The sequence below is a fragment of the Aspergillus oryzae genome, chromosome 1, assembly GCF_000184455.2.
Source record: "Aspergillus oryzae RIB40 DNA, chromosome 1".
Lineage (NCBI taxonomy): Eukaryota > Fungi > Ascomycota > Eurotiomycetes > Eurotiales > Aspergillaceae > Aspergillus > Aspergillus oryzae.
Genome location: NC_036435.1, coordinates 4,038,891 through 4,065,260, shown reverse-complemented (window position 1 = coordinate 4,065,260; position 26,370 = coordinate 4,038,891). Strand labels below are relative to the sequence as shown.

Sequence of the window (26,370 nt, the reverse complement as noted above, 5' to 3'; positions counted from 1 at the left end):
AGTTGTTTTGCATCTTTACCGTGAAAGTGCCGAACACTTCCCTATGCATTGACGAAAACTGTGTCGCCCAAGAGACCTCACAACGGGACTTTACCCATCAACACATGTCTATGACAGAGGCTGCTGCGGCAGCCATAATCACGGCTGCAGTTATAAATGACAAGCCTGGGGGCGGGCATGAGCCGACATGGGGCGACCAAACAAGAGGGCAACGTGATCTGTATACCCAGCTTATCATTAGCTTAACATTGGGACTAAGTGCCTTCTTATCTTTCTGTGTACGTCATGCATTTCATAAGTTATGCATGTGATGATTCCTAACGAAGCTATCTTGTGTAGGTCCTGCGACCGAAATGGACGGAGCTGTACGCCGCACGAAGACGGCAACGTTGCGCAGCTTCGCACTTACCGGAGCTTCCTGATAGCTTCTTTGGGTGGATACCGGTGCTCTACAGGATAACTGAGGAGGAAGTATTGCACTCTGCGGGTTTGGATGCGTTCGTTGTAAGTTTCGTTGCATTCCATGTACAAGTGACACAAACAAGCACTAACACTGTCGTCCGGTGATGTAGTTCCTGTCGTTTTTCAAGTTTGCGATCCGGTTCTTGTCAGCTGTCTTCATGTTCGCCGTAGTTATTATACTTCCGATTCATTACAAGTATACCGGAAAAAGGGGGATCCCTGGTTGGGATGACAACGATGGCAATGCTCTCGGTAGGAACAAGGACAAGGAGCCCGTGACTGACCCAGACTATCTGTGGATGTACGTGGTGTTCACATACATATTCACCGGAATGGCAGTCTATATGTTACTCCAGGAGACGAACAAAATTATTCGTATCAGACAGGAGTATCTTGGCAGTCAGACTAGCACTACCGACCGGACTATCCGCCTTTCAGGTATTCCCCAGGACATGGCATCTGAAGAGAAGATCATTGAATTCGTGGAAGGTCTTCAGGTTGGAAAAGTTGAGAGTGTCACTTTATGCCGGGATTGGCGCGAATTAGACCGCCTCGTCGACGAGCGATTGCAGATACTACGGAACCTTGAACGAGCGTGGACTAAGCACCTTGGATACAAACGACAGACCGAAGATGATAGCACGTTACCCCTAGCACATCATCGGCCGCGTGGTTCGAGCTTGTTCTCTGAAGATGACAGCGAGCGCATACAGCTTCTTTCAGAGAGTGGACGAGACCACGTTGCGGACTATGCGCACCAACGTCCTACAATTCGCTTATGGTACGGACCGTTAAAGCTACGATACAAGAACGTCGATGCGATAGACTATTATGAAGAAAAGCTGCGGAGGATTGATGAAGAGATCCGAGTGGCGCGCCAGAAGCAGTATACCCCTACTGAACTAGCATTTGTAACCATGGAGTCCATCTTTGCATCCCAGATGGTGGTTCAAGCGATCCTCGATCCTCATCCTATGCAGTTGCTTGCCCGGTTGGCACCGGCACCGGCTGACGTCGTGTGGAAGAATACATACTTGCCGCGTTCAAGACGAATGATGCAATCCTGGTCCATCACGGGAGTCATTGGCTTCTTAACCGTGTTCTGGTCGGTACTCCTCGTGCCTCTAGCGTATCTTCTGGAACTGGAGACGCTACACAAGGTGTTCCCACAACTAGCCGAGGCGCTGGCTCGCAACCCCATTGCGAAGTCCCTCGTTCAAACCGGTCTTCCGACTTTGGTTCTCTCGCTGATGACTGTTGCCGTCCCTTATCTATATAACTGTAAGTTCGGCCAACTGAAAAACTATTCATTGATGATGTGCTAACCTTGCGTCCAATTAGGGCTCTCAAACCTTCAGGGAATGACATCGCGTGGCGATGTTGAATTGTCCGTCATTTCCAAAAACTTCTTCTTCTCTTTCTTCAACCTGTTCCTTGTTTTCACGGTCTTCGGCACGGCGACGACTTTCTACGAACTGTTCAAGCATCTTCGCGATGCGTTTCAGGATGCCACAACCATTGCATTTGCGCTGGCCAACTCTCTCGAAAATTTTGCACCATTTTACATCAACCTAATAGTCCTGCAAGGTGTGGGCATGTTCCCCTTCCGGCTGTTGGAGTTTGGAAGCGTTGCAATGTATCCCATCAATTTCTTTAAAGCGAAGACACCACGGGAGTATGCCGAACTATCCACGCCACCTACTTTCAGTTACGGGTATTCGATCCCACAGACAATCCTCATCTTAATCATATGCGTGGTGTATAGCGTATTTCCGAGCTCTTGGTTAATATGTCTGTTTGGACTGGTGTACTTTACTATCGGGAACTTCATTTACAAGTACCAGCTCCTGTATGCGATGGACCATCAGCAGCATTCCACCGGGCGTGCATGGCCAATGATATGCAGTCGAGTCCTGGTAGGCTTGATGGTGTTTCAAATCGCGATGATAGGCGTGTTTGCACTGCGCAAAGCTATCACACGTTCCTTGATCCTTGTGCCCCTCTTGGGTGCAACGGTGTGGTTCAGCTACTTCTTCTCTCGGAGTTATGAGCCACTGATGAAATTCATTGCTTTGAAGAGTATTAATCCTGATGGCGGTGGAAATCTTTCCCCTTCACCGTCAACCTTTTCTTCTCCATCTGGCCTCGACCGGGACGCACTACCAATCCAAATTGGTAGGCAAGGAGTAGAAGTTAGGCTGAACAAGTATGTCAACCCCAGCCTCATTATGCCTCTCGATGGCGCCTGGCTTCCAGGCCGCAGCGTTGGCGAATACCCTAGGTCTATATAATGTACATGGAACACCAGACCATGCCTTGCGTGTTCCAGGGTACCTACATGCCCCTCCCGTCTCTTTCTTCCTGCGACCCTTCCGCTACTCACTATTTATTTGCTTGTTTCACTTTCATTCATCATAGATAGTATACCCTTTGTTAATATCAATGCTTCCAATGCCCCGAGTATATTATGATATACGACGCCATGCCATGCCCATCTACTATTAATATCACCTATGTCTTGCTCTTGTCTTGCTCATCCCCCTGCCTATTAACCCATCATATACACCTGCATATATGTGAATTTACCGCTCACAGATTGATCACCATTACCAGACCATTGCTGTTCGGAGTGAGAATGCATACTCAGCAGTCAATGCAGCTTTGGTCTTTTTTTTAACTGTTTTTTTCTTTTCTTTTTCTTTTCTTTTTCTTTGGTACAATGCCCGATAGTGCTCACATATTATACATAGTTCAATGCTGCGCTTGTTATTTACATTTTATATATTGGTTGGAAGGCTACATATATCTTCTTTATGCTGTAGACTATTTAGTTCATATAGATCGATTTACTGCATCCGCCGATGACGTTGTGTGGCGCACCTCACGTTAATTGGCGCGTGGTTGTAATCGAATCTCTTCCTATTCATCATCTTAGATCTAAATCGAACCACGGGAAAGAGGATCAACTATTATTTTCGTGATGCCAACCGTGGAATGCAACGGCTTCATCATTGTGCAGAGATCACACAAGAGATCGACATCGACAGCTCGATAAATGTCGCCTTTCTTTGAGAGACCCGCTTATGATCTTCGCCTTGGCTCTCCGCCGTCGATTAAATGTTCTCACTTCTGCCTCGTTCACGCAGTCTGTCCATCTCCACGCTCAGTCGGCAGCACTACCGGCTTATCCCAGCGAGCTTCCATGGGCAATGGCAATCTTCATGAACCCAATCGATGATCACAGAGATGTTTCTGCTCCCTCGCCCCTCGCTATGGCTGACTGTTGCGGAGTTCTCATCACATCCGCCAACCATATGGAGCTTCCCTAAATTGGGCCCACTCTTCGTTGCCGCTCTTGGTTGTGGAGTTTCAATGCTGGAGGAATGCACCCTATATCGACGTCAAGACGGCTATTACGAGATATAGAAATGCCACCCGTGGAGTCTTAGGAGGCAAGGAATAGTATTTGTATGGTTTTTCCTTCAGTGTCCTGAGTTGTCAATGCTCTCCTTTCTATACCTTCCTCGGTTTCTCGTTTCGTCTATAGCTGTAAGACAATCCGGTATTTACGCCTTACTTCTCTTGTATTAGTGCATTCATTGCCTACTTTGTCTGCAGCTCGTTTGTAGGGAACCATTCACCTATGGTATGGAAAAGAAGACCTAGCTATAGCGAAACCTGGCATAGCTGGCCAGCGGTGCAGGTCGGCTGTTGACAGCGCATGATTATCGGCGAGCAAACTTCGACGGAGCAGCTCAGTCTCAGTGAAAGCCGATCTTCGTTGATTTGATATAATTCCAAATTCTTGGGGCACAAGGATCGTCCATTCTTCTGCTGATAGTCGTCATTCGTCGTTACTTTCACTCAGACGCCAGTGGTGCTGAATTCCTATCGTTCACATCGCAGTCATCTATACATCCCGGCGAAAGTGCCTAGAGCTTCCTGCATTTAATCTCTCAGACCATTGCTACAAAGGCTGCTAGATATGAGTTCTAGCTTGATGCCTGAGAATGAGCACGGTAATGAGAGCGCCGATAGAATTGCGTCAGGTTCAATTAAAGCTTCGCATCTGGGGTCAGCATTTAGCTCTCGTCTGGCGTCAGAAAATTGTCTCAGCCCTCAGAGTATCTCACAGGGGCCTATATTTCTGCGAATCGTGACTAGAAGATTGCTCGATTTTATCCCTCGTGAAACCCGTCAATCTTTACGCCTAACCTGCAAAGCTTGGTCTCGAACAATTGACAAGGCAGTGCCCGTTTCTCGCCCTGCCGCGAATATTGTACCGCCTGAGATTTTGCTGCAGGTATTCTTCATGTTGGACCCTCGTGATTTTGATAATGCTCGACGGACGTGCTGTCAATGGATGAAAGTAAGTCTAAATGAGCGGCTTCTGGAAAGTATGCTCAAAGGAATGTGTCCCTGTACTTTGGGGTGTACATATAATACCAACTCAAGATAGTCTTGCGAAAACTGGTATAGTTTGCTTCTTGGAGTCTAGCGACAGTTATCCCATATGATCACCGAACTGCACTGATCTACATGAGTGAGAGCCATCAATATGCCATTTACTATCCTTGAAGTTCATACACAGGACAAACATATGCATAACCATAGAAAACATTGCTATAAACGTTCTCTCCATCTTGAATGAAGTTCATCTAAAGAACCATATATCTAAAAAAGCATTCATTAGAATTCTATACCCTCTTATAATCTAATAAAAACACAATAATCCATAATACAATCCACAACCTCAGTCTAATCCCACAATTCAAACCCAACTAAATCAACCCTAAGACGATCAAACCGTACACCACCTTCCTCCTCCCATCCCTCATCTTAACATCGCCAATCGACAATACTCTCCCACAACAACCTTAACCCTAATGAGAAGTCAGCACCAACCCAGCACCAACCCAACCCAACACCCCCAATAACCCAAAGAAAAGAAAACCTACCAAAAAGAACCACAACCCAAAAAGCATTCAAAAAGACAAAATAACCCCAAAAATACTCCACTTTAGACCTAGAATGCTCAAGCCCAAAGACTACACTCTCAAAACCCGCATTCGCATAATACAGCACATCCCCATACAACTGCCCCAAGCTTAGGTCGTATTCTTTCCAAACGGTTGCTGTGAGGGGAGGGAGAGAAAGTTGAAGGTGTAGTAGCTTTCTAAGAAGAGGTGGGTGAAGCTTCCTGTTTTTCTTTTTTCTTTTCTTTTTTTCTTTTTATTGTTACCTTTCTTAGTTATGGGTTGGGTTGGATTGGGGTGTTGGAGTGTACGTGAAGAGGACGAACCAGAGAGTGGTTAGGAGGTCGGATTTGGAGATTTGAGGGTGCTTGGTGAGGACGAATGCGTAGGTTATAGTTAGTATTATGCTACAGGTGAGGGCGAATATTGAGACTAGTTCGAACGTTCTTTTGTCGTTGGGGATGTAGTTAGGGATCTCCGCCATGGTAGAGTAATAGGGGTGTGTGGGCATTGTTATGGTGTTGAGATATGTTGAGTTTTGTATATAGAGGGATTGTGAGAGGATGGAGTGGAGAGTGTCTGGGGGTTGCTTTGGTTTCTGGGGTAAGTCATGTAGCTACTAGTCGGATCCATCGTGCCCCCATAATCTCGGGCACTTAGCCACTTAGCATCCGGGATCGTCAGAGTATTTATGCTTATTCTTGCGGGGGGAGTTGTAGCTGATTACGATGGAAGAGTGTTCGTTCAATGGTATAACATATCCCATGTATTGAAACCGAATCGTACTTTTATTCACAGAACGCTATCATGGCCCAACCCATTTTCCAACACCGGAAGAATATGGCTCAAAATATAAGCTCTGCTCGGTTAATCAAGCAGTTGAGAAAATTAAGTCGAAATTTTAGCTTTTTGCGTGGATCTAGTTGTTGACCGCCAATTTCTCTTTCCGAGTACGAACGGCCTGGGCGAGGTTCTCAAGAACAGCTTCCGTGTCTTCCCAGTGAATGCAAGCATCGGTGATACTGACACCGTACTTGAGGCCGGCCTTGCCCTCAGGCGGGACCTTCTGGTTACCTGTAAGACGACAATTAGCAATAGGACTCCAACACTCGTAGCGGAAATGGAAAGCTTACCCTCGTTGATGTTACTCTCGATCATGACACCCATGATTGCGGTCTCACCCGCAGCGATCTGTTCCGCGAGCACAGCAGCCACCTTGGGCTGGTTCTTGTGGTTCTTTTGCGAGTTACCGTGGCTGCAGTCCACCATGAGACGGGGCTCCATGCCCTGTGCAGAAAGTTTGGCCTTGGCCTCGGCGATGCTCTGAGCATCGTAGTTGGGGCCCTTCTTTCCACCACGGAGGATGACGAAACAGTCGGGGTTACCCACGGTGCCGACGATGGAGACAACACCAGGCTTGGTGACGGAGAGGAAGTGATGGGGGTGCTTGACCGAGCCAATGGCATCCACTGCAACATCCAAAGAGCCATCGGTGCCGTTCTTGAATCCAACGGGGAAGGAAAGACCAGAAGCCAGCTCACGGTGGACCTGGGACTCGGTTGTCCGCGCGCCAACCGCACCAACGGAGAGACAGTCAGCCAGGAACTGCGGGGAGATAGTGTCCAGCATCTCGCTAGCAATGGGCATGCCCTTGTTGGTCAGATCGACGAAAAGTTGGCGAGATGTGCGCAGACCCTTGTTGATCTTGAAGCTGTTGTCGATATCGGGGTCGTTTATGAGACCCTTCCAGCCAACAGTGGTACGTGGCTTCTCCAGGTAGGCACGCATGACAATCAAAAGCTCATCCTTGTATTTCTCCTTCAGTTTTAAAAGACGGTCACAGTATTCAAGGGCCATTTCGGGATCGTGAATCGAGCAGGGTCCCACTACGACCAGCAGACGGCGCTTGTCGGTGTCGGTGCCATGAACGACTGCGCTAGCCTCCTGACGGGCTTGCAAGACCGTCTGTCTGGAAGTTTCTGTCATAGCAATCTCATGTTGGAGAAGGTTGGGGGGTGTCAGAGGGTTATATCCTCGAACTGCGTACGTTTAGCGATCGACCGTCCCCGAGTGATGCGACTTCATAATGCGCAGTTAGGAGATCGACTTACTTCTCGAGTCCTCCAGATGGTTGGTGTCCCCTACATTGGGATTTTCGATGAAGAACTGTGCAATTGGTTGAGTAGCTGTTCAGGCAATTGATAAAATCGTGGCGCAGAATTGACTCACAGACATGTTGGGCGGCGGGGGGAAGATTTGCAGAGATCAATTGATAAATGTTGAGAGGGGTAGAGAGGGGCACCGAGAGAAAACAAACGGTATTGATTATCTTGGAGCAATTGAGGAAAAGGAACAAGAGTCCGAAGCAATGAAACTCCGAACGGGGTATCTTAAGAAGGGTATGATAACAAACACAAGTGAGTTAAGAATTTTTTTTAAAAAAAAAAAGGAGATCTTACGATCCTTCTATTTTTTCTTGGGTAACAGAACTCCTATGTCGGCGCCCGTGACGAGTCATACCTGCCTTATCGGTCAACGTCTCGCACGTGAATCGGGTTGATCGGACCCTTGCGCATGCCTCAGGTTGGTCAACTCCATTGGCTGGATCGTCATTCGCTGCCCACATCAACTCTAATTCCGTATATCCCACAGGGTGGAGCCACCAAGTTGACTATCTAGCATTGAACACCCGGAATTAAATCCGTAAGTCCTTCACTGCGTGCCTCATCTCATCGACGCCAATCCTTGCAGGGGAGCATAATGATACTTCTACCACCAAATCCTCTCTAGTGCCCTCTGAGGCATCGCACAGTACGACCTACGTGGAATTCAGAGCTTCCATTTGTGCTCATGATCTCCATTCAGGAAAGTAATAAGGGCTAGCATGACTTTGGGTTATCGATGATGCACACCGTTGTCTTTCCAAGGTAATAATAAAACAGCCAATCTAGGGAGCAGCAACAGGGCCTTCAGGGCGTGGTCGGCACTCTGCAAACTATGAGAAGACAGCTAGCTTCAAGCGCTTTTGTGCTTTTTTGCCTTCCTTTCTTCTGAGCTTAACTGCGAGTTTGTCCTCTTCCGAGCACACCGCTCGGTGGCTTCCAGGCGATGAATTAACTCTTGACAGACGTTTGCATGGTGATCTCTGATCATGTTCATCTGCTGCTTACATAGTTTCATTCGTTCTTCTTGTGCCTCAAAAAGCTGATCGAGTACGCGGTGGCACTGTCGGCGATATGTCTCCAAGACACCATGGACTGTTTGCTTCTCAGTTTCTAACCCGCGCTTCAGACGCTTCACCTAATTAGCAGATGCGCTAGGTCTACTTTATATCATGCACAATTTGACTCACATTACTAGAATCGAGTAACATGCTCTGTGTATACCTTTGCAGTTCTTGTAGGCTCGTATCCCCATTCGTCTCTTTGAGGGCTTTGGCATGAGTGCTCGATGTTACCGCTGTATCCCAGGGGGGATCAATAGAGGACAGCTCTTCTTGCGACAGGGATTGATATGGACCCTGGCCCGCAATATCAACTCGGCTGTGTTGCCTATGGGGTTCTGAGGCTGCTCTAAAGAAATTCCGGCGGACGCTCCTTGTCTGGCCCTCACAGCTCTTTGGTAAAATGGGCCCTTGTGCGAACGGGTCTCCTATGCGCACGCCATAACTCTCACCACACGTAGTGGTAGCCAGCGTGTTTCTAGCATCGGGCACTTCAACGAAACTCTCTTCAATACTTCCATCATAGCCAGACTCTTCAACAATGCTTCTAGCTGGGCTTTGCTTTACATCTTGTGTCAGCTGTCCAGATTGGCCTTCGCAATGTACCGTACCATCAGAAATTATAAGTTTATTCTCCATATGTGATAGGAGTCGTGGGCTTCCATATGGATCGACAATACTCTTTCTTGGTGTCGTCCTTTGATGCTCCGCAGTGCGCTCCTGCGCCTGTTGACTGTCGTGGGGCAGAAGAGATTTGGTGGAAACTGGGACACTGTGGCCTGATATAACTGCTCTCATTATACCAGAACTCTCAGGACCAAGAGCACTCTCGTCGCTTCCGCTGCACGATTTACTTCTAGCCGCCTCGCTAGAGCTAATTGAACTGCTGTGATCAGATCGGATAATTGGGGTGTCTCCGCAACGTGGTTGAGCATGACGTGGGCTTTGTCTCGAATTGGTAGGAGACATGAATCCATCTGCTCCTGCTCTAGTTTCCCATCGCCCGTCACCCAAGGCTACTGTTTCTATGCTAGCCGATATCATCTCGGTCTCTCTTAAAACCCCCTGGCTGTTATTTTGCTTTGTTTCCCGTACTTCTTCCGGGCGTTTCTGGCCTATAAAAAGGTTCAGTCTATCTGTATCTGAGCTTCGCGGGACCACATAGTGGCCATCCTCATCCTCATCATTTTCTGATAAAATTGGTTCAGCAAGTAGTTTTTCTCTAGGAGGTACTTCAATGGATGGGGCTGATGATGTCGCTGCTTCAGGGTTGCTCTGGCTCTTGCGATCAGGAGGTGCATCATGTCCATGGTTATGATATCGTTTACATCGTGATAACGCTTCCTCTAGTTGGAAAGCTGCAGCGAGCTTTCCACCAATACTCTGGCCTCTCCCTATACGCTTTGCCCCTAGTAACCGAGGTTTAGGAGGTGTTTGTGAGGGCCCAGAAGCATCAGAATCTGTGACATGAGCGTGTGCATCATCCCCATGATCGTCGCCGCTATGGACGGCGAGGTTAGGCACTGGCGCATGCTGACTATGCTCTTCGATTTTCAGCCAAGAAGTTTCACCCTTCGCTAAGATCTCAATGAGATTACCATCATCCGTTGCACATTTTCCAGAGACGGAATGTTCACTGTCCGATGAGCTACTGTGGTCTTCATTTCGGATTCCAATATTCTCGAGGTTCCTCAGCCCACGTTTATATCCAGGCACTTCAATCGCTTTGTTGACGCTCACGTCGTAAGATACAGCCTTTGATATACAGCCTCTTTCCTTAATAGCACTGCCGGTCCTTTGTGCTAGTGGCCTCCGGCGATTCCCAGCAGAAGAGCTTGCTTCGCGGATCCCTTTCTGGTCCATAACCGGTTTCTTATAAAATGCTGTTCTTTTTCCAGAAGTCGGCGAAGACACCGGTGTAAGTTCGTCTCCCTTGCTAAGTTCCGACTCGCCGCTCGGGCGCAGGTCTTCATCCCAGTCGACGGCTGCCTTACGATGGGCAGCATATACCCTTCTATAGGCTCTTCGAGTATGAAAAATCAACGATTCCTGCGTATTAGACAACTGGGGGTTATTTCTGTTGCTAAAGGACAAGGTGCTTGGCTTATTCCTGTTCATTAGTTGCCTATTTTGGCTCGCAGTTGCGGCTGACTCGTTGGACCGGGCCCTCGCCTCAGAAATGCGCTTGGACTTCCTTACTACCACCTCTGCCGTGTCCAGAGACACCACGGCCGATGACGATCTTTGAGTTTTGGATTTTGTTGTTGAAACGCTCAATTCGATCTCGTTGACGTTATTGATCTCTAGAGGGGTTTCATCGCGTAACAAGTGCTCAACCGTTTCACCCGAAAAACTACATACTGTTAAGCGATGAAACATAGAGATACGTCTGATCCCGTGGCACTGACTGTATTCCCACATCTCCTTCGGTTTCTGTAGCTGCATTTCTTAGTTGAGTGACTAAGTTCAGCTCTGCCATATAAACGGAGTTTTGGTCATCGTTGTCTGCGCCGAAACACGTTTCCATTTTGTGCTTATGAGCTGATAGAAACCTGTGAATGAAAAGTCCTTTCCATAAGGGTAATTGTCATAGAGAATGCTGGTGTGTGTGTATAGAAGTGATTGTGCCATCACATGATCCTGTCAATCAAACAGGAAACTTAAGTCTACAAACAAATTTGGGAAGGTCCTATGAGTCGTTGGACTTACAGAGCTTCTCAAAGTGCAAACTCTCACTCACGACAGCATCCGCTGAACGTTCTTCTGTGAGGTTTCCATGGAAGGCGCAACAGAGCCTGGCTCGTCGCAGGTCTGATTATGATTTAGAAGACATGAGCTTCAGGAGCTTGACTTATGTATCCACCAGAGCCAACCCAGTATTATAGAAGAACCAGAATTTATCAAAGGGTCCCATATCTTACAGACATATTTCGCCCGAACTACTGTATATTTTCCAATATTTAGAGTGTCAATATTTGACGAAACGCTAAGTTTGTGACCTGTGTGTCTGCAAATTCTGGGCACAATTGTTGAACACCATCTTGTTTGAAAACTTTGTTAGTGAGAGGATAGAAAGAGGAGTCCTTTATTTACTGGACGGATCCACTAAAAGAGGGCAAGTGCCAGGGCCCTCTGCCAAGAACCCTTGGAAGAGGTGCAACACACCATAAGCATAAAACCCCAGATTTTGACATTGTAGCGCAGATGGCACCATCGCAGCTCATTGGAAGTTCCATACTATTTAAGCTATCATTTACCCAGTTCGATATCCATTACTTACGGACTGTTCGCGACTGCTATTCGTACCAATTCTCTCAGGAGAAGAGTCAACGAGGCATGAGCTTGATTACCAATGTGATCTGTCTGGTATTGTAATCAAGCACGGTCTATGAAAGATCCGATCCGAGTCGGCAATCGTTCGCTCCGCGCCCCGACTCTAATATCCATCCTTGGACACAAAATAGGCCATTAAGTGTTTACGTGGAAGGAGAAGCATGATAGCCAGACGGCATGATGATTGGTCTGCTTATTCCCCGACACGAGGTTGACTAACCCTTAAATTGTAGCGGACTCGCCTTGCGGCTGAGGTTTCCTATATCACAATTTCTCCATTCAATTGATCATTAGCAGGTTATCTTAACATGGGTGTATCATATCCTGAAAATCAGCTCAAGGAAGATGGCTCTGATGTCGTCGTTCCATCAGCCTCATCAATACGTGGCACATTCGAGCGGTTATGGGAACTGATTCCTGGGGCCCGCAGCAAGAATACAACATCCGAAGCGACGAGTTGTCACCTTCCCGAGACAACATCTAACAGACGGCGAGCGTCAGTCGCGGAACATTCCCTCGAGAGAGACGAACACCTTACCGAACACCTACCTAAAGTTCTCAGTCGACACGATGACCAAAGCGAACCGTATCCTCCGCAGGAAACTGTCCTATACCTAGCCTATGGCTCAAATCTGGCTTCGAAGACGTTCCTGGGGATGCGAGGCATTAAACCCCTCTCTCAGATCAACGTCATCGTGCCTGAATTACGGTTAACCTTCGATCTCCCTGGACTACCGTACCTCGAGCCTTGCTTCGCAGCGAGTCAATTCCGCGACGCCTCATGCAAGGGAACGGATACAGCCGATATCACAGATAGTGATTTGGAAGGCGATCTAACATCGGAAAAGACGGTGCTCATTTCACAACGAGAGCATGATTATCTACCCGATGATCCTCTCGTCGGTGTTGTGTACGAGGTCACTCTTACCGACTACGCTCGCATAATAGCGACAGAAGGAGGCGGGAATGGATACAAGGACATCGTTATAGACTGCTATCCATTCGCTGAATCTTACGACCCAACCGAGCCTATTCCTGACTGTCCAGAATCGAAACCGTTCAAGGCACATACCCTTCTCGCTCCTGTCACGAGCCTAGACGAGATATCCCGGCGCGCTTATGCACAGCGAACACATTCATTCGTCCCGCGATCTGGGCCCGCTGTGCGGAAGCCTGGCTACTCTCAGCCATCCGCTCGCTACCTTAATTTGATCCTCACAGGGGCAGCCGAGCATAATCTCCCTGTCTCTTATCGAACGCATCTCTCTCGAGTACCAACATATCGTATTACAACTGTTCGTCAAAAGATAGGCAAGTCGATATTTTTAGTAACGTGGGGTCCACTTATGCTCCTGATGCTCAGACTCTCAAGGATTCTTGCCGGTCCGGATGGTCGCAGTCCGCATTGGTTGATGAAGCTGTCGGATATCATAATAACCGCAATGTGGGGTTCTTACGAAACCATATTTCGTCCGCTTTTTGGAGATGGTGAACGAACTCTAGAATAGGATAGATGATTTAATTATCAATTTATATATATAATCAGGACCGATCCAAGACCCGAATATATTAGATTTTAAGTACAATTCCCGACCCTCCTTTGTTACATACCTGCCTTAGAACTGTTCGACTATCGTTGGAATGCAACAATGGCAACTGCCGAGGCGAAGCCAGCATCGACAAAATTACCTCGCTCCAGGCAAAAGAGTTCTACCCGCGTAATGAAGCATGTTCGTATATGAAAGTAGACAAAGGAAATAGTGACATTGGGTCTTCAAACAAGATTTTCAAAGGAGAAAAATATCTAGGGTACAGATACAGGTGTCCTGAATAACATCTAACAAAACAAGCGGAGGCCAGACCATACATAAGAGCGACTGATGAAGGGACGGCGACGTGACCAAACCTAATAAGGCTGGGGTCGATTATTTTCAAGGTTCTCTGGCCGCCGATCTCTCACTTTTTGCAATTCATATAGTCCGTTGTATCATTCAGCGCCGGGAGACAGGGGGGCTGTACACAATCTTCCTTGTCTTGATCGGAGACCACTTGTAACGCTTAACCCAGACGCTGACAGCGAAGAGACCGGTAAGGAGGGCAATGGCCTTGACACCCATCTTCTTACGGTCGTCCATCTCAGGCTCGGCAGCCCAGTTGAGGAATTCAACAACGTCCTTAGCCATCTGGGAGGTGGTGGCAGGAGTGCCGTCCTCGTACTCAACAACACCATCGAAGAGGACACGACCCATGGCAATAGCTACAACATGGTTAGACTAATCAAAATTCATAGGGAATTTTCCGAAACATACCGGTTCCAGGGAAGTAAGGGTTGAAGTTCATGCCCTCCTGGACAGTGGCACCAGCTGGGGGCTCGTCGGGGTAACCAGTCAACAGACTGAAGATGTAGTTGCAGCCACCGTGACGGCCCTTGACGATCAAGCTAAGATCAGGGGGCAGAGCACCACCGTTGGCAGCCCGGGCAGCCTCCTCGTTCTTGTAAGGAGCAGGGATGTAGTCCGACAGCTTTCCGGGACGCTTCTCGATCTCGCCCTGGTCGTTGGGCTCGGTGTCGTATTCGTTCTCCTCAGCCATGGCCTTCATCTCATCGACGGTGTGCATGACACCAACGAACGAACGCCAGGGAACACGAGTCAAGGAGTGGCAGGAAGCGCAGACTTCACGGTAGACCTGGAAACCACGACGGAGGCTGAGGGACAATATGTAAGCAAGAACTTCCTTTTGTTCGAAAGAAGGGTCGATCCAGTTCTAGGAGTACTCACGCCGCATGATCGAAGGTCTTGTTCCACTTGGCATGTTCCCAAGGGTAGTTGGTAGGGTGCAACCTTTAATTCAGATGTGTCAGCCATATCAAGGTCTCAGCTGCTGAGATCACGATTCGGTCGGGGCAACGGAGAGGACAAATGGGTGTTCAAGCTCGACCAATATCTAACCAATCCACTCACCCTTCTTCAGCAGGGGTCGATGCAAAAGCTTCCTGTCCATAGAGATAGGCGGCGGATCCGACGGCGACGGCGGTTGCGACGGACGCAGTGACTGTGAGGTGGAAGGGGGAGCTGGCGGATTCGGCACCGGCGGCGGAAGAAGACGCACGCTGGACAATTCATCAGTGGTGAGCCCTTGCAAAAGCCTCCAGAACAAATTCTAAAACAATTGCCCTCGTATCTAGAGCCCAATGGGCGTCAGATATCAGAGAAGTGCGTACCGTGGATGCTCTGTTCAAGGACTGCCGTGCGATACCCCGGAAGGGCACGCTGCGCGAGACAGTACGTGCCAGCATACTGATGATATCAAGAACCCTCTGATCAATGGATAATCAGGAAGGCACAATAGCCAGGAAGAAGGAGAGGGGAGGGGGAGGGGGTCGTGGTGCGCACTGGAGAATGTGCTTTTGGAGGTGAAGTTGAGGTTGTCGGACGGTCAAGTTTCTCTTGGGTTTGGAATTGGCTAAACCCTTCCGCTGATTGGCTGGCACCACGGCTCTAACTACCTTCGGTGAAAACCGCGACTTTTCGGAACAACAAAATTCGATCCATAAATCAGCAGCCACATGATGACAGCCAAACAAACCCGACAACTACAATGATGCCATTACCTGTTCGAAATTCGTCTCTCTTTCTTGTACTGCATTCTTGAAGATCTTATTGACCCATGTCCTACGCCAATTGCTGATATGAGAATCTCATACCCCACGTCCTCTTCTTCTGTGTGGTCTTGCCCTTCATTGTGCTTCCGCCTTGGCTTGAATTTCCGACATAATCCCCGTACGCAAAGCATGGACGGCCTCCCGAGTATTACATCGGGCACGCTTACTATACAACACTAAAGACAAAGCAGGTAGTCGTCGAACAGTCCGCCCACTGAGATTCTGATGAGAGCGTTAGGAGTGCTTTTCTGTAACGTATACCCAGTAATCATTGCGAAAGAAACGAAAAGGGGCATTTATTACTCACCATGCTCTCCAATGCTGCGTCACCAAGCTGCTTGGGAACAGCGTCCGGGAACATCTGATAGTTGAGGAGCATCTCATCAAATGTAGGTAGCAGTAGAATCTCCGTAGCCTGCTCCACATACTGAAGTGCCGTCTGGGGATTCTCGGGATTTACTTGAACGACATCAAACGAGGTTCCCTCAATGATCCCACACCGACTCAATTCTTCCAGGCATTCTTTGTAAATTCCGTATATAGCTCTGTTGGACAGATATGGTATGAACTGCTTGATATCGACCCTATCGAGGAAAGCTTGGTCCTGCGCAATTGCGATGTATTTCATCAGCTTCTCGGACTCAGAACGTGCATTGTTGATTGATCCGATGGAATACTTACCAGAGCCGTGACCAAGTTGCTCGTACAAATTACAACAACATTGGCATGTGTCTTCAATCTATCCAAGCCTGTGAGAAGTGCATTGACCGCACGTACAGCATCGAATGGCTCGTTCCCACCCAGCGCTCGTTCTCTTCGAGCCGCGAGTGTTTCTATCTCGTCGATGATCACACAGAAAAAGGTATCCTCTTCCTCTTCAAGCAACGACTCAATATTCTCGAAGGTCTTGCTTACCAGCTTCCCGCTTTCACCGAAGAACTTGCTACCAAGTGAGTGAGCGTTTATTTCAACCAGCTTACTCTGGGGGTACGGTTTTCCAATGCGTATTGCAAGTTTCTGAGAGAGGCCACGACTAAACTATCTCAGCTTCGAATAACTCGGGACTGCTTTGACTAGCGCACCAGAGGCTTGTTTTTCCTGTTCCTGGCGGTCCCCACAAAAGAATTAATCTATTCCAGTTGATCGTCCATCTGTTGAGTTTCCGAGAAGAGTATGATACTAGAAGGAGCAGTTAGCCGAGGTTACTAAACCGCAATCACTCTTTAAAGTCCTCACCCATCCTGGTGATTGCACGAAGCAACATAGATTTAAGCGGCTGGTCAAACAGCAATCTACGACACATTTGAATTAATATCACACATATATCAAGTCATCGAACTTATCATACGACTCCCATAGTCCGTCCAGCTCTCTGCTTGGTAGGTTGAGTACCCTTGCTTTTGAATCTTCGTCCTTGCTGTCCATGGATTCCTCCAAAGGTTGGGTTTGTTGGGAGCTTTCTTGCTCGAATGCCGCGCGAAGCTGATACGCCTGGACATCAAGTTCAACTTGTTGGAGTCTATATGCGCCGGATTCCATATCTTCTCCCGAGCACTCGGTGACGACCACAGAGTCTATGACTTGAGCATGTGAGTCGCTCAGGCCTTCTGATTTATTATTAGTGACTGTTTGTAACTTTTCGCCGAGGAGGCACTCGTACCAAAGGAAGATATTTCCTGTCCGAGGCTGAGAACCACGAAATTAGCTATTAGCCATTTTGTGACCTCTTCCCTAATCTGCTAATTTAAGTCTTGCAACCCTCGAGAGATTCACGGCAGGTACACTAAGGGTAAAGTACCAGATCAGTGCGAATAATGATGCCATCTCTGTTGTTCTTGACACGCGCTTCGACATGTAGGATTGGCTGCTGAAAGACTTCCATTATGTAGGGGAAACAGCTAGCAAAGATTATGTTGCGTGGGAGTTATCGTAAAGCAGGATAAAACCAGGGGAGGGAGAGTACACACTAAAACAATATGGCGAAGAAACGGCGTGGGCTGGGTTCAACTGTAGTCATGGAAATTGTAGCTCAGTAGGCCTTTTCCCGTGACATACAACAATATACCAACAGTATACCGACATTCCACCGCCCAGATCTCTCTCCATATGACCAGCAAAGTGGTACTAGAACTTTGAATTCATTCATTACCAACTAGGACTAAGTTGACCTACTTTAAGTTTGCGTAATATTGCTTAGAGGACATACAGGATGTATGCACAGTCTTGTCCACCCTCTTACATGCAATTGATAAACCAGCGAGCCGTATCCGCCGAAGCGGATGATAAAAAACCAGCCTGCCACCTTCCAATGTTACTACCAGACTATTATCAATATAGAAAGCCTGACACTTTTCAGTTCTGCAATTCCGATTTCAAAGTTCATTATACAAAGAGAGAGATGCACACGACGGTGACAAAGTCTATCTACTAAGTATAAATAAATCCTCCGTGCCAATTAAGCGTGGTTCTCATCTGTCAACATCACAAGAACATGCAATGGGTTTTCCCTTCTTTATGGGACCGACATCCAAGCGTTGATCATATTTGAATATACGAACCGGAACTTATGTTTCCATTTGATATATAAGTCAACAATTTCAAATCCGGTCATTTGTTTACTGTAGACCCCTCAATCACGTGGAGTTGGTCCCTTATGGCTGGTTCACCGGAAAGGGAAAGCCTCCGGCCGATCCATTGGAAACTCTGGGGTCCATTTTAAGTACCGCCATAGTCATGGGTGTGCAAGACATCAATGGTCCGTACATTAGGTCTGGGCGCTTTTTTTCACGATGAGTTATTTTACCTATAAACATATACCCTAGTTGTTGCTATTTAGAACGATAGTCTCAGTTCTTGCCTCAATCGTGTGCATTGCCCCGCGGAGCCAACTAGTCGGTGGGAACTGCTTTGGCCGTCCGAGCTTTCGGCAATACCCATTCGATCGAGAATCCAAGGATCTTTCCTCTCTTTCGATGCATAACTATAGAAGCCAAGATGCCACCGAAAGTGAGCAATGGGACCGGAGTCGGTGGGAAACCACGCAGGGACGTGCTGGCTTCGGTCAGAATGGCCTCCATGGACGAAGTCTCCAGGGCTGCCCTCCCAGCTGGTATGCTCGACCTTGGCCGAAGAAAAAGCAATATACAGTATAGCTAACGAGTAGCAGAGATCATGTCCTCAGTCTTAGATTATCTTTCCCCAGTCGACCTGATTCGAGTAGCACGATCGTCGAAACTTTTGCGCGAGATCGCTTACGATGACACAAGATGGGTACAGTGGCTGAGACGCATGGGCTGCTGGAACGAATTGGAAGCTAGGAAACACGTTGAAGAAGCATTTGGGACTATTGCGGATGTTGAGAGCGTTAGGCAAAAAGAAGCTGCCGAGCAATCTCAGCGATCATCTCTCGTGGGCGCAGGCACGGAAAATAAACCTCAAATAAGTCTCAAAACACTGTCTGATGGCTTCGATCAAATAACGCTGTCTACACCTGCTACCACTGGAAAATCGAACGAACTGGAAGATGATTCAGTCTTGGGGGCATTACAGCAGGTTAGATCAGTGCGCGGGGAAGCTCGCAATGAGTACGGCAAGGTTCATGCTGCTCTTGCGCCTTTTTACAACGATATTACCACTGAAGGAGCCTCTCCAGATAATTTGCTGTTTAAGAAATATACCGACCCACAGCACCAAGCTCGGATTCTATTTCAATTACAATCTTTTGCCAAATGTGACTTGACGGAGGGCTGGCATGAGAGGTTGTCACACCTGCAGGAAGCTATCTCAATGTTTGAAACAGCCGCTATCAAGGAATTTAGACACGGTTACGAGACCGAAGACATCGACAATAGAATGCGGCAATATGCCCACGTTCTCTATACGTTGAACGGTGGGGCTGCAGCTGTTGAGCTCTTTATCCACCATAACCATCTTGTCACGCGAAGGTCGGACTATGGTAAGCCAGGGGACTGCATTGATGCATCATCTCAAAGCGTTAAGCTTGACCAGACGCAGGCATTCTTTACCCGTCTGAGTGTTGCTTACAATGAAGAAGTTGCAATCATCAATCGCGCCTTTCCCCCGTCGCTGAAGGTTGCGTTACCATTCATTGCGAAGGTCGGCCAAGATGTGCTGTACCCTTTTTTGACCGCGATATTTGATGAATTGCACCGTATCAACAAAGAATCTTATTTGACCGCAGTTTCGAGCACATTCGCCCAATGCATGAATCTCTCTGATACCCTGTTACCAATTCAAAGTTCAGCTGTTAACTTCGAAGAGTTCTTGGAACATGTCATTGCTAAAGTATACGAGCCGCATATGGACTTATACCTTGCAGAGGAATTGGACCATTTTCGGAAATGCTCCGAAGCCGCAGTGGATGAGTGGGATAGACAGCTTTCTGAACAGGCTGCCTCGACGGAGTCATTTCTAATGTCAAATATAAATAGACAAGCCGATAAGAAGGACTTCCTGACTTCCTTCAAGAAAGTCATCATGGCCCCCGTCAACCTTCTTCCGAGCTTTTCAGGGACCAAAACAAATGAGTCAAAGTCTGACGAGGAGACTTCTGCTGGCGACGCCTCGGCTTTGAAGGGCCAGAACCGATTTTCGACCATTTCCATGCCTACAACTCCTGTAACCGAAGCGCCTACCACGGAACTTGCAGCCAAGGCCGCTATTATGAAATCGAAAATGGAAGGCATCCGTTCCCTGTTCAGCATCGAAGTCGCCTTGAGCCTAGTCCATGCTGCAAAGTCGGGCTTGGAGAGAGCTGCTCAATTTGTGCAGATCGGAGGGGACACCGGTGCCCTTGCGAAGCAGCAATGTGAGGCGATATTTGTTGCCCTGGTACGGATTCTAGGGCATCGTCATCTTATTGTCGGCTTTAATAAAGCAGTCGACCATCTATCTAATTATCGTCCTCGCGAACAAGGAGAGCGCGATCAGTCGGGTGTTGAACCCTTAGTGACCTTCTTGGAGCTCGTGAATGTTGGTGATCTCATTCTCCAGATGATCGATGTCTTTTATGAGCAAGAACTCATTGGCAAGAAGCTGACTGATCGTAACGACTTTGTTGACCCCGCTGTTAAAGAGAAGAAGAAGTTTGAGCAGAATCTCGATGAACGGGTTGCTGCAGGACTCAATAAAGGAATTGATGTTCTCATGGAGGAAGTAGACTACATTCTGGCGACACGACAATTAGCGACAGACTTCAACCCGAGTGTGTCCACAGACCCATACCGGCAAACTATGGATGTAAGCGTGTCTGAAGCGGCAGTTGCCGTGGTTGATGTGGTTTCCTCGCATACCCAAATGCTCGTTGGGGGTACGGACAAGAGCACACTTGACGTTTTTAACCAAGAGATTGGGTTGCGTCTTTTTACTGCCCTGTGCAAGCATTTGAAACGTCAAAGAATTAGCGTTGAGGGATCCTTAAAACTCATCAGGTAAGGCTACTTTTCTTAGGTCCTAATCTTAGGTCCTAATGGCATTGCCTCGCTGACATAGCCTAGCGATATGAACCACTACTTCAAATTTATTCAGAGATTCAAAAACAATGAGCTTCTTGTCTACTTCAAAGCTTTTCGGGAACTTTCTCAGATTTATCTAATCGACCCTTCGGACGCTAAGGAGCTCGCTACTATTATCGCAGACTCGGGCCGGTTTCAAGGCATCTGGACGGTTGAAGATGTGTGCGAGTTCGCCGAACGACGGGCAGATTGGTATCAGGTGAAACGAGATGTGGAACGAGCCATGTATGGGATTGGGTGCAATCTTATGTGATGAACGGGACTTTCGAATATACCCACGGCATTACGACCTGTAAATTTAAAGGAAAATACCCCATTTTCGCGTTGCATATATACATCGGTGGACAACTGGATATGTTACTATAGGGCTCCGGATCGCCCGGAAACTACGATTTGAACGACACTAGCAATTATATAGCCGATATAGTTTTCTTCTAGACGTAGACTTGAGTTATTTTCTGCCGGAAATTTTATCTACTTTCTCTCGTAGTAAATATTGGCGCCTGAAAAAAGCCTGACGTCAGTGAGCGGCTGTGGAAGCAGTTTATTTGGTGACCAAACACCTCTCGGCCACTCGTTTCTCAAGCCTCCATCTCACCTGCAGCAACTTTCTCCTATAAAAAGGCCCGATTGCAGGGAATATGTGTCATCTCATCGTGGTCTTACCTGAGGTTATTTTTGGTGTTGGTCCAAAATCCCATAACTGAAGTGCAGAGTATTGACTCCATGCTACGAATAAAGCACGTACTCATCTAATTAATCTAACACGGTTTCAGATCTACTGGTTTCCTCAACACTGCTATTAAACCTGATTAATCACATTCCCCAGTGGCTCCATAACTGAGTCATGCCATAGTATATGATCAACCATACTAGCACCACAGCCCGCAACCATACAGACACCTTAGAACGGAAGACCAACTCCCCCAAAGAAAGGAAGACTATAGAGTCACAAAATGTTTATCATCCCATCTTTCAAACACACCAATCCCATACGATGCTCAACACCTTGTCTCCAACTCATGCTCATCCTCATACTCGCCAACTTGGCAAACACCCAACAAACAATCCAGACAACAATTCTGGTAACAGCAACGCCAACATCACCACACCCACCTTCCTATACATCACCTGAGGTATTCAGAGACACAATTCTCTCATCGAGCAACACCTACCGCAAAGAGCATAACGCGAGCGATCTCGTCTGGAACGAGACCTTGACTCGGTATGCGAAAGATTGGGCCGAGGGCTGTAAATGGAAACATTCCGTACGTCCTACTTTCCTGCTCTATCTATCTGTTTGTCTTTTCTGTGTTATTTTTTTGGTTGAGATGTTGTACAGAGGGAGTGGAAGTAGTGAAAGGGTTCGTTGTACTTATGCGAAAGATATATATATAGCACGGTCCATATGGCGAGAACCTCGCCTTCGGATACCAGAATGCCTCAGCCGCGGTCTTCGCATGGGGTGACGAACGTCGTATGTACGATTTCAAGAAACCGACGGGGTTTACCGAAGAGACGGGGCATTTTACGCAGTTGGTTTGGAGGGCTACGACAGATGTTGGATGTGCGGCTATTGACTGCGGGTACGGCAACGGGACTGACGAGAATGAGAAGCGCGGGGATACGGGGTCCTATACGAGGGCTCAGGGATGGTATGTTGTTTGCGAGTATTCGCCGCCTGGGAATGTGATGGGGACTAGTAGGACTGCTGGTGGTGAGAATGGGCTCTTTAGAGTGAATGTGCAGTCGGCAAGTACGTATTCTGGACCGTACCCGACGGACTCTGGAAGCCCTCCTGCTAGTACTGGGGCGAGTGGCGCGGATCGAACGTTTATGGCTTGTGGGTGGATTTGGGTCTGGGTTGGAGTATTGATTTTGATGGTAATGGGCTAGATGATGGTATGTTTGGATAGCCAATGAATAATATAGAAGAATTGTTTCTTTGCAAACACCAACTGACGACGATTTATATAAGAACATCTTACTTCGTTAGCCTTGCAATATGCCGGCCTATTGTGTCATCTCTCATGCTACCATTGTTGCGCACATGACACTCCAGTTGGGAGATACGCAATACACATCTATTCACTTTTTGAAGTTCCAAACGTCCTTGGGCTGGAACAAAGCCAAACGGATCACAGAAACAAGCTCACAGGAGGAGAAGCGGGCGGCGCTTCGAAGAAGAGGGTGAGGATATCGACAGGCAAGATGTAGAAATGAGGAAAATAAAATAGAAAGTGACATTAGATACGAAAGACATGACCCAATCAACCGATAACTTCCTCGTTCTCCTCCACAATCTCTTCCACAATCTCTTCGACAACGGCCTCGCCCTGGTCCTCGGAGACAGGGGGAGCGTCCTTGGCAACCTTGGCATCGTCTGCATCTTCGGGGATACCGTACGCATCCTTCTCCTCGGCCATGAGCTCCTTCTCCCGGCGGAGCCAGGCAACCCACTCGTTGAGAACGCGCTTGCGCGTCTCGACAACGGCGGTGTTGGCAATGTCGACAGCATACTTGTCTTCCTCGTCGAACTCCTTGGAGTACTCACGGAGGTTCTTGCGCACTTGCTTCTGCTCCTCCTTGCTAAGAAGAGTGGGTGGGCGAGGACGCCAAACGAACTGCTTGAATTTATCGGTAGGGTGCTCAGCGAGGGTCTGACCGGCGAAAGTGTGAATGTTCCAGCCGTTTTCCATCTAGTAAAAAGATGTTAGTAACAAATTCTTAATCAAACTAGGCACGATGCAGGGGTCTTACCGAATGAGTCCACACACTAGCACTGCTAACAACGTAGCGACCTGTAGGATCCCAGTCGATATCTGTGACACCGTAGTGCTCCACGGTCTTCATCAATTGGAGGTTGGCGGCCAGATCCTTCTCACCCTCAGCCTTTTCACCCTCAAAGTCCATATCCCAGAAGTCCAAATCGAAGTTCGATTGAGAGTGAACTGTGGCGACAACGACGAAACGGCCCTTGGGGGACCAGTAGATAGCGTTGCTCGTCTTCTTCTCGATGGTGCGCACAAGCTTGAAGTTACCAGCCTGGGGGCCCTTCTTTTCAGGAGCGAAGAAAGATACAGAGGTCTTGGGGAGAACAGCAGCACCGCTGGGGGCTTCACCCGTAGTGATCAGGACAAAACGTCCACCGTTGGGTTCCCATGCAAAGTTGATCACGGTGTCTTTGAGACTGTCCACAACTTCAACAGGAACACCCTTCTCGCGCACCCGGAAAATCTCAAGGTTGGTAGCCATCGATTTCTTGGACTTGGAGTGACGATCAACCTTGACACAAACGTAGGTACCTTGAGACTGCCAGTGCAGCTTCACATCAGAGACGTTGAACAGGTTACGGGTTCGTACAATCTCCTTAGATGGAACGCTCATCAAGGCGACTCTTGCGGGATTGCTACCAATTTCAGGAGTCCAGAAGGAGAGGAGTTGTTCATATTGCTTGACACCATCACGGGTAACTGTTGCTGGCGACCATTCGAAGTCCATGACTCCATCAATTTTAACGGAAGTCTTACCCAGCAAGTTCATCCGAGGCAACTCGTAGATAGAGATAGACTGGCCCTGGAGCATTCTTGCGACGTACTTCTCATCAGCGGACCACTTGAAAGCGGGCCACTGCACCTTCTTCTTCGGGGCAGCATCGCCCTCAACAGGGCCGCCGGCGAGATCATGAGAAACGAAGGAACGCAGAGGCTTTCCAGAGACGATATCCCAAACGATAATGTTCTTTCCATCCTCTTCGAAGGACAAGACAGGGTGACCCTCTTCAACCTGAATGGGGCGGGAAGACCAGGTGGTCAAGTAGCTCTCACCTGGCGAGAACTCGACGAGCTGAACAAACGGATGGGGGAACTGCTTCTGTTTCGAGAAAGCAGGACCGCCCCAGAGCTGCACGCCCTGGGGGTGGACGGATGCAAGGTATGTACCCTTGGGGGACCACTGAACGAAGAGCTGTGTCCAATGAGCACGATCGACGACGTTCTCTGGCGGATTGTTCTTGTTGTTCCAGAACACGCCAACTTTGTCATTACGGTAGAGGGCGAACTGGTCACGGGCGTTGGGGTCGGACAACCATGAGCGGAGGTGCTCCTTCTCCTTGAAAGGTTCGACAGTTGGGGGCTTATATTCCTCATCGATGCGTCCTTCACGACCATAGCGATCAATATCCATCAATTTGTTCACGGCAAGGGTGTGCTTCTTGTCGAGAGGTGTTCCGTGCAGCTGCTTGACTGCGGCAATGGCTTGTTCGGGGGTTTCATATTCGACAAAGGCGAAACTGCACAAACGAAACATTAAACCTTTCCTTCGTTCATTACCAGTATTTCCCCGGTACGTACCCTTCGGACATGTTCTTGTCGTTGGTTGGCATGAAAACGGCATCTTCGGAGGTGTGGCCGACCGCGTTGAGTTTCCTCAGCAAGAATTTGATAAGCTTCTGTCTGCTCTCTTCCGGCACGATCGGGAGTCCATCGATGACGATAAATGTATCCAAGCCCTCCTCGAGCTTCACTTCAAACTGCTCCTTGAGATCTAAAAATCGGAAAAGCGGTATTAGCGAAGAGGGGCACGGGACCTAAAAAGAGACGAATGATAAAGAATCGCACTCACCGGAGAAGTCAATCTCCTCCTCCTCCTCTTCGTGGAGATCCTGCTCGGACAGGGTATCGAAACTGGGCGCCATGATTGCTGGGGGGCGTTTCGAGGGCGATGGGGGTGGAGAGGAATCGAGAGTGAGAGAGCCGCTCTGATTTTCTGCTGGTCGTCCCCGTTTTGCCTGGTTTTAGGGCAAAAAGAACAAATCCCAACCACAGCCGCTTCTGTGTGCGAACGCGCTGACTCAGCCGTGTTTTCTTCACGTGACGAGTCCCGACCGACCCCAGTCGCCCGCATAACCTCCAGTGTTAGTAAACCTTACTTTACCGTAACCGACTGTACGGCCTGACTTGACATACAGTTGGAGATCCATAACAGTTCGCGATCCTTGAACACAATTCGTCCCAGATTGCTTTGATATTGCGGGTGCAAGGTGCTGGTCGTTGTGGGCCGGCTAACTCCATTATTTCCTTTTGCTTTTATCTGATCTATCTTGTGTTCCTGTTCTGTTACACCTTTTTTTGGAGATTTCCTTCTTATGCCCCGCCGGTCCTAAGCGCCAGCGCTACG

The 26,370-nt window shown here is 48.2% G+C and overlaps 7 protein-coding genes across 7 annotated transcripts; 3 read left to right on the top strand and 4 right to left on the bottom strand.

The window, feature by feature from the left end:
• Positions 1-104: 104 nt before the first annotated feature.
• On the top strand, positions 105-3,791 carry AO090005000885 (putative DUF221 domain protein; the record flags this gene model as incomplete). Its single annotated transcript, XM_023233898.1, has 6 exons — positions 105-278; positions 340-504; positions 573-1,743; positions 1,804-2,726; positions 3,303-3,331; positions 3,482-3,791. 6 exons carry the CDS (start codon positions 105-107, stop codon positions 3,789-3,791), a joined length of 2,772 nt encoding a protein of 923 aa, XP_023089139.1.
• Positions 3,792-6,357: 2,566 nt separating this feature from the next.
• Positions 6,358-8,811, bottom strand: AO090005000886 (3-deoxy-7-phosphoheptulonate synthase; the record flags this gene model as incomplete). Its single annotated transcript, XM_023233897.1, has 4 exons — positions 6,358-6,512; positions 6,572-7,477; positions 7,550-7,604; positions 8,791-8,811. 4 exons carry the CDS (start codon positions 8,809-8,811, stop codon positions 6,358-6,360), a joined length of 1,137 nt encoding a protein of 378 aa, XP_023089140.1.
• A 3,491-nt stretch (positions 8,812-12,302) lies between these two features.
• AO090005000887 (uncharacterized protein) lies at positions 12,303-13,502 on the top strand (the record flags this gene model as incomplete). The annotated part of the gene is made up of 1 exon (XM_001817844.3): positions 12,303-13,502. One exon carries the CDS (start codon positions 12,303-12,305, stop codon positions 13,500-13,502), a length of 1,200 nt encoding a protein of 399 aa, XP_001817896.1.
• Positions 13,503-13,985: 483 nt separating this feature from the next.
• Positions 13,986-15,292, bottom strand: AO090005000888 (ubiquinol--cytochrome-c reductase catalytic subunit CYT1; the record flags this gene model as incomplete). Its single annotated transcript, XM_001817845.3, has 5 exons — positions 13,986-14,251; positions 14,304-14,701; positions 14,775-14,837; positions 14,958-15,106; positions 15,218-15,292. The coding sequence occupies 5 exons, from the start codon at positions 15,290-15,292 to the stop codon at positions 13,986-13,988; spliced, it is 951 nt and encodes a 316-aa protein (XP_001817897.1).
• A 1,582-nt stretch (positions 15,293-16,874) lies between these two features.
• Positions 16,875-17,512, bottom strand: AO090005000890 (putative pachytene checkpoint component Pch2; the record flags this gene model as incomplete). The annotated part of the gene is made up of 4 exons (XM_023233895.1): positions 16,875-16,950; positions 17,007-17,265; positions 17,319-17,389; positions 17,457-17,512. The coding sequence occupies 4 exons, from the start codon at positions 17,510-17,512 to the stop codon at positions 16,875-16,877; spliced, it is 462 nt and encodes a 153-aa protein (XP_023089141.1).
• A 1,140-nt stretch (positions 17,513-18,652) lies between these two features.
• AO090005000891 (exocyst complex component Sec10 family protein) lies at positions 18,653-21,445 on the top strand (the record flags this gene model as incomplete). The annotated part of the gene is made up of 3 exons (XM_001817847.1): positions 18,653-18,767; positions 18,825-21,108; positions 21,175-21,445. 3 exons carry the CDS (start codon positions 18,653-18,655, stop codon positions 21,443-21,445), a joined length of 2,670 nt encoding a protein of 889 aa, XP_001817899.1.
• A 2,017-nt stretch (positions 21,446-23,462) lies between these two features.
• Positions 23,463-25,888, bottom strand: EifCb (translation initiation factor eIF3 core subunit b; the record flags this gene model as incomplete). The annotated part of the gene is made up of 4 exons (XM_001817848.3): positions 23,463-23,891; positions 23,953-25,483; positions 25,545-25,737; positions 25,816-25,888. The coding sequence occupies 4 exons, from the start codon at positions 25,886-25,888 to the stop codon at positions 23,463-23,465; spliced, it is 2,226 nt and encodes a 741-aa protein (XP_001817900.1).
• Between the last annotated feature and the right edge of the window lie 482 nt (positions 25,889-26,370).